At 39.3% G+C, this 7404-nt stretch overlaps 1 protein-coding gene across 1 annotated transcript in view; it reads right to left on the bottom strand.

Annotated features, from left to right (window-relative positions):
- Positions 1-284: 284 nt before the first annotated feature.
- Positions 285-7404, bottom strand: part of LOC102815532 (ATP-binding cassette sub-family A member 13-like) — an 857870-nt gene continuing 850750 nt past the window's right edge. Inside the window, exons 61-62 of the mRNA XM_006874535.1 lie at positions 1180-1317; positions 285-380 (exon numbers count right to left, since the gene is read on the bottom strand). Of these exons, the coding sequence (XP_006874597.1) occupies positions 285-380; positions 1180-1317 (234 nt within the window). The remainder of the gene's footprint in view (positions 381-1179; positions 1318-7404) is intronic.

The following is a 7404-nucleotide window of genomic DNA, read 5'->3' as shown; positions in this document are numbered from 1 at the left end:
AGGCTTTCTACTCCCGTAAAGATTTACACCCTCGGAAACCCTGTACAGGGTAGCTATGGGTCGGAACTGACTCGACGGCACTTAACAACAACAACAACATTAGTTTGCTACTTAGAAATCTACACAGAGTTTCAAAATAGAAATCGAGGGAGAGGATATAATTGGATTGCTTGAAATGTCCATTTTCTAACTCCCCAGAGATGGATTTGCTTCTTTGATCCTTCAATATAAATTTTAATGAAAGATCAGGTCTTATTCTTTATAAAAGCATCTTCTTTTGGCATTTATATAGGCAGATGCTGAGGGTTGTAGTAGTCAGTAGATGGTTCCAGAATAGACTGTGGAGCTTGCTGCTGCTCAGCTGCAAAATTAATAAATACCTGAAAGAAATCATGAGAATAGTTGTTAACTCAAAAGATTCTCAACCTTTTGGTCTCAACTTTTATAAGGACAGGTTTTCTCTCAAAATAGTATTCAACCACTCTTAAAGCAACAAATCATCAAATCATATGTCCTAAATTACTTGTGAAGTCTTGGTGTGGTGCTGGAGGAGATAAGCACTGGACTGCTAATCACAAGGTAGGCAGTTCATACCCACCAGTGACTCCTTGGAAACCCTATAGAGGGTTACTATGATTCAGAAATAAAGCAACAAACAACGAATTGTCTTGTGCAGTGCTGTAGGATAAGCATTGGACTACTATCGGTGGTTCAAACCTATCAGTCTTTCCTTGGAAAGCTTATATAGGGCTGCTTAAAGCACTTACCAACAACAAAATTTTGCCATAAACAGGGAAATCCATTGAGGATATAACTTCAGGGACACATTTCTAATATATTAGTCCTTGTAGAATTCTCAGTAGTGTATAGATGGTTTTAGAAAGAGGTTGTGATATAATTGTAAATTTCTGGTACTATTTCAAAGTCAACTATCATTGGATTAAAGTGGTCTTTTTGGAAATAGGCTAGTTAAGTGACTTAACCTAAAGAGCTTTGGTAGCATAGTGGATTATGAGCTGAGCTGTAAACAAGGTAACAGTTTGAATCTAGCAGCCACTCCACAAGAGAAAAATGAGGCTCTCTGCTCCTGTAAAGATTTACAGCCTTGGAAACCCTATACAGGATTGCTATGAGTTGGAACTAACTTGATGGCTCTTAACAACAACAACAACTACATACCTGTTCCAAAGTGGTTTGGTTAATGGAGTAGTGGTTAATATTCAAGGAAGTCTTATTGTCCTCTAGAACTTTGAACAAGTCAGCTAAGCATCCCCATCTTTTTGGTACATGATATTCCAGTAAATTAAGACGTTGCCCCTAAAAGCCAAAAATTAATATAAATGTACATATTAGCAATCATTAAACAAAATAGATAAAAGTATATCTAATTGCAATATAAATTCAGTTTCTTTTCTAATCCTTAGATACTAAGTTTGTGGGTCCATTTAAAGTGTCTCCAATAAATGTTTGCAGTCCTTGTGTGGCACTATAGGATAAGCAATGGACTGCAAGACTGGTGTGAATTCAAACTCACCAGCTGCTCTGCAGAAACCCTATACGGGTTGCTATGAGTTAGAATTGACTCAACAGCACTTAACAACAAACAAATGTTTATCGATGGCAATTCATCATGAGAGATAATATAGGTAAGATAAACACTGGATTGGTGACTATCAGGTTGGCTGTTCAAACCTACCAGCAACTCCTTAGAAACTCTATACAGTGTTGCTATGAATTGGAACCAACTTGATGACACCACCACCAACACCAACAGCAATCACCTGGATTGAGTTATTGTTCTGCCTTCTTCTCTGAGGGTAAGTCAAAAGTATTGCTATAAAATCAGAAGTGTTTACTAAACAAAAATGTCATTGTTTCTGAGCATCTCCTTCATCTAGTTCTACAAACTGCTGATGGTAGTGAGTCCATCTCTCAAAACCTTCCCTAGAGAATGCTGTGTCCTTCAGTTTACACAATATCAAATTGGCAGTTTTGGCATCCACAAGTGACACAAATTATATTATTTCCAACGATTATTGAGTTTGGGCGAACAAAAGGAAGATTGAAGAGGCAAGATCACGGCTGTTGGGAAGATCGGGTAAGATTTCCTAAGAAAATTCTTGTAGGACAGCCTTATAGTCGTTGAAGGATGAGTAGGAACATTGTTGTGATGGAAAATTTTTTCACAGTACAACTTTCTTGGCCTTTTTATTTAAAAAAAAAAAAAGCTTTATTGTGAATTGAATGATAGCTTAAATGGGAGAACATCAGTTTTACACTCATCCTATCATATTTTATTTCATTGCAATGATTACAATTCCCCTCAATGCATCACCATTCAACAGTATTTGCTTCTATTCCCTCTGATTTTGTTTCATCTTGTTTTGTTTTTGATGTACACAAAACACTCAGGAATATATAGTCATTTAAAAAACCCAAGGGCACATTCTGCAAGCCTGCCTCCTGGCCTCCAGCACACAGCCTTTCTCTTCCATGAGTCTAGAGCCCTCTGCTGCTCTATCTCTCTGGTGTTGCTGCTTCTCTGGACAGGGTCCCCCATTCTGCTCATGTTCTTCTACCTTGATGGTCCTTGGGTCCTCTGTTCCTGGAATGTAAGATTAACTACTCTCCCGTTTTGTTATACAACTTCTACCTTTACAGTTGTGACAATCGCAATTATTCATGGTAACAATTACTCACTATTGAAGCATTAGAATCTTATCCCTATCTCCTTTCACCAGAGCAGTCTAGGCAAGTTGAAAACTACTCACTGGGGATTCTACCTACCCACCCCCCGACACAGTCTGAAATGAAACTCCCTTCTGAAGCCTTGTAAGCCAGCTACTTCATACTTTATCAACCCCTCATTTTAGGTAACCAATGTCTAGGTTGCCTGTCCCTATCAACCCTATATACAGAGGGGATAGGATTGATCCTTGATGTGAAGACTCCTTCCCTCTCACTTGTTATTTTGAGCTACTACAGCCATAGGTATAGGCCAAGTTACTCAAATTGTAGCAATTACACTTGTTTCCTTCATCAAAAATTTCTTTATCTTCCACTATTTGAGTTCGGATTATCAAGCCATCGTGGCTAGGTCAAATGGATACTAGCCTCAAGTTTGGACATTCTTGTGTGCCTCCCCTCACTTTGTATTAGCTGGATACTTCACTCTCAGCTCTATCCCTCTGTGGCTAAGTCCTTGTCCCTGACCTTAGATGGCTCCCTGCCTTGATGCCTTGATGACTCCCTGAAAAACAACTTGCTTGTTCTTGTAGTAGCCAATCAGACTGCTCTGTTTGTTTGTTTTTCCTGCTGGTCTTTCTTTCAAGAAGTATCTTGTGTTCCTCTAGCTGCTACAAGATGCTCTGCTTGTCCTTTCAAGTGGGAATGTTCCACCTCAGAAGGCTCTGGATGGGGCTGAGGATTCCACCTAAGGTCTTATACACTACAAAGGCTCTGCAAGAAGCCTATTTCACTGGGCAAGTTCTAGAATCCCTATTAGATATCCCAATAAGTTATAGGCTGACAACAGGCTTATAAGCTTTCTATAATCATGTTTCCCAATATTCCTTTCTATCCCCCTCAAGTGTCTATTCTACAATAGTAAGCAAGGGAAATCAATATGCATAAGACAGTCAAGCATCTTAACATTATTTCCCCTCTTTTACTCATTCAGGCTATGCCTCTTTCCCTGTATCACAGAGCCTTGTTGTTGCAAGGTTGAGCATACATCACTATTTACCACTGTCCCATTTAGCCCATGTAAACCTGTCCAAGTGTTCCCCTATCTACCTTGTTCTTCCATCCTCCTCCCTTCTTGTGTCTATCCCCTACCCTGTGCTTTACTTTCCCCTCCTTCGTACCCCTAACCAACAAATATATATATATATATTTTTTCCTTTTAGTATGGGTACATCTTCTTAAGCTTTTATAATAATGGTCTTAAGCAATCTTTGTCCTTTTGTGACTAATTTTACTCAGCATACTGTATTTAAGGTTCACCCATGTTATAAGGTGGTGTGCAGCTTTCTTGTTATTTTTCAAGGTAGCATAATATTCTATTGTGTGTATGTACCAAAGTATGCTTATCCATTCTTCCATTGATGGTCATTTAGGCTGTCTCCATCTTTTTGCTATTGTGAATAGTGCTGCTCTGAGTATATATGTGTATATATCTACTCTTGTTCTGGCTCATATTTCTTGTGGATATGTACTATGTAGAGGAATTTCTGGATCATAAGGTATTTCTAACTTTCTGAGGAAGTTCCATATTGTTTTCTAGAATGTTTGGACAATTTGCAATCCCAACAGCAATGTATGAGGATCCCAGTCTTTCCATACCCTTGCCAGCATTTATTGTCCTCTGCTTTCTTGATCTTCACTGTTATTGCTGGTGTGAGATGATATCTCATTGTTGTTTTGATTTGCATATCTCTAATGGATAGTGTGGCATTGTGGGTTAATGTGCTGGACTGCAACATTGATTGAACCACAAGGTTGGCAGTTTGAAGTCACCAGTTGCTCCTCAGATACCATATGCAGGGTAGATATGGGTCAGAAATGATTTGACATCACTTAACAGTTTAACAGTAAAGGATAAAAACCATGAACATGTCTTCATATATTTCTTGGCTGCCTGAATTTCTTCCTTGGTGAAGTGCATGTTCATGTCCTGTGACCATTTTTTAATTCAGTTATTTGTCTTTTTCTTGTAGAGGTGTTGTAGTTTCCTATATACTTCAGAAATTAGTCCCTTTTCTGATATGTCATTCCAAAAGATTTTTTCCCATTCAGTGAGCTTCCTTTTTATTCTTTTGGTGAAATCTTTTCTTTTTTTTTTTTTAATTGTGAATTGAGTGATAACAATGATTACAGTTTCCTCCATGCATCATATCAATTAATAGTATTTTCTTCTGTTCCCTCTGTTTTTTCTCTTTTTTTTTGGGGGGTGGGGTGGGGTGGGATGTATACAAACACACTCAGGAATATATAATTATTTAAACCACCAAAGGACACATTCTTCAAGTCTGCCTCCTGGGGCCCAGCCCTCAGTCTTTCTCTTTCCATGAGTCCAGAGTCCTCAGCTGCTCTCTCTCCATTTCCACATCTCCATTTCTGGTGTTGCTGCTTCTTTGGATAGGGTCCCGCATTCCACTCATTGCATTCATGCTCCTCTCCCTTGATGGCCCTAGGGTCCTCTGTTTCTGGAATGTAAGATTAACTACACTTGTTTTGTTACAAAACTTCTGACAGGTGGAATAAGTCATTATATCAATTACTCACTATTGAATCATAAGAATTTTATCCCCATCTCTTTTCACCAGACATGTCTAGAGAAAATCAAAACTATTCAGTGGGGATTCTACCTTGCATGCTCTGAAACTCTCTCTTGAAAACTTGTAAGCCAGTTACCTTGTGCCTTTATTGCCCCCTAATTTTGTTGTTAAGTGCCATCGAGTCAGTTTCGACCCATAGCGACCCTGTATAGGGTTTCTATGGAGCAGCTAGTGAGCTTGAACCACCAACCATGTGGATCAAACAGACTTTGTAGCCCAGCGCACTAACCCAAAATGCCACACCAGTTGTCTAATTTGCCTGTCCCTATATACCCTGTATATACCCTGTATGAACCAACTCGACAGCACTTAACAACAACAATATACTCTGTATAAGATCGGAAACCCTGTGCAGGGTCACTATGAGTCGGAACTGATTTCACGGTACTTAACAACAACAACATCTACCCTGTATACACAGGGGATAGGATTGATACTTGATGTGAAGACTCCTTCCCTCTCAGTTGGTATTTTGATATACTACATCCATAAGTAAAGGTCAAGTTCATAAAATTGTAGCTAAAATTTACACTTGCTTCCTTTATTAAAAAAATATTTTTTTTATCTTCCTTTAGTAGAGTTCTTATTATGAAGTCATCAAGAGTAGGTCAAATGGGTACTATCTGCAAGTTTGGGCATTCTTGTGTGTCTTCCCTCACTTGACACAAGCTGGATGCTTCACGCTCAGCTCTACCCATCTGTGGCTATATCCTTGTCCATGGACTCAGGAGTCCCCAGGTCTCACCACACTTCAAACCAATCAGCCCTTTCTCTTCTCTCTCTCATCTCCAGGTCAATAGGAGTCTATAGAACATGGTTAAACACAGCTCATTTCTTCATTGCTGCCTTTCCCCCTCTTCTACTCACCAGCAGACCAAAGTGGTCATCAACAAAGTTACATGCCTGCTCATGTGATCCCTCTGAGTTTGTATTGGATGGGGGTTTGTCCTGAAGGGACTTGATTGCTTGCCTTGATGGCTTCCTGGTGAACAACTTGCTTGTTCCTGTATTAGCCAACCAGTCTATCATTTTTGCTTTGGATTTTTCCTGCTGATCTTTATTTCATGAAGTATCTTCTGTTGTTCTAGCTCTTCCAGGCTGGTCTTCTTGTCCTTTGTAGTGGGAATTTCCCACCTCAGAAGGTTCTGAATGGGGCTCAGGATTCCACATAAGGTCCTATATACTACAAAAGTTCTGCAAGAAGCATACTTCACTGGGCAAATTCTAGAACCCCTTTTAGGTATTCCAAACAGTTTGTTGTACTTTGGTGGCTGGTGAGTTGCTTTGATTCTGAAAGCTATGCCACCAGTATTTTGAATAACCAGCAGGGTCACCAGTGGTGGACAGGTTTCAGATGAGCTTCAAGACAAAGACAGATTAGGAAGAAAGAGTGACAAAATACTTCCAAATCTTTAGTCACTGAAAACCTGAATAGCAGAAAAATACTGTCAGATATAGTTCCAGAAAATGAGCCTCTCAGGTTGGAAGGCACTAAAAATGCGACTGGGGAAGAGCTGCCTCGCCAAAGTAGAGTTGACTGTGACAATGGAAGTAGAGTAAAGCTTGTGGGAGAAAAGCCCAGAGGACCTTCATTTGCTGATGGGGCACAACTCAAAATGAAGAGAAACAGCTGTAAACATCCATTGAAAATTGGAACATGGAATGTATGAGTATGAATCTGGGAAAACTGGAAGTTGACAAAAATGAAGTGGAATGCATAAACATTGATGTTTTAGACATTAGTGAGCTGAAATGGACTGGTATTGGCCATTTTGACTCTCATAGCCACATGATTTACTATGTTGGGAATGACAAATTGAAGAGGAATGGTGTTGCATTCACTGTAAAAAAGAACAAATCCAGATCAGTCATGAATTACAACGCTGTCTGGGATAGGATAATATCCATGCGCCTATAGGGAAGCCCAGTTAATATCACTATTATTCAAATTTTCACACCAACCACTAAAGTGAGGATGAAATAGAAGAATTCCACCAACTTGTTCAATCTGAAATCGATCAAACATGCAATCAAGATGTATTGATCACTACTGGTGATTGGAATG

This window comes from Chrysochloris asiatica, unplaced genomic scaffold (genome assembly GCF_000296735.1).
Source record: "Chrysochloris asiatica unplaced genomic scaffold, ChrAsi1.0 scaffold00282, whole genome shotgun sequence".
Classification (NCBI taxonomy): domain Eukaryota; kingdom Metazoa; phylum Chordata; class Mammalia; order Afrosoricida; family Chrysochloridae; genus Chrysochloris; species Chrysochloris asiatica.
Note: the sequence above shows the minus strand (reverse complement) of the source record. Positions and strands in the feature narration are given on the sequence as shown.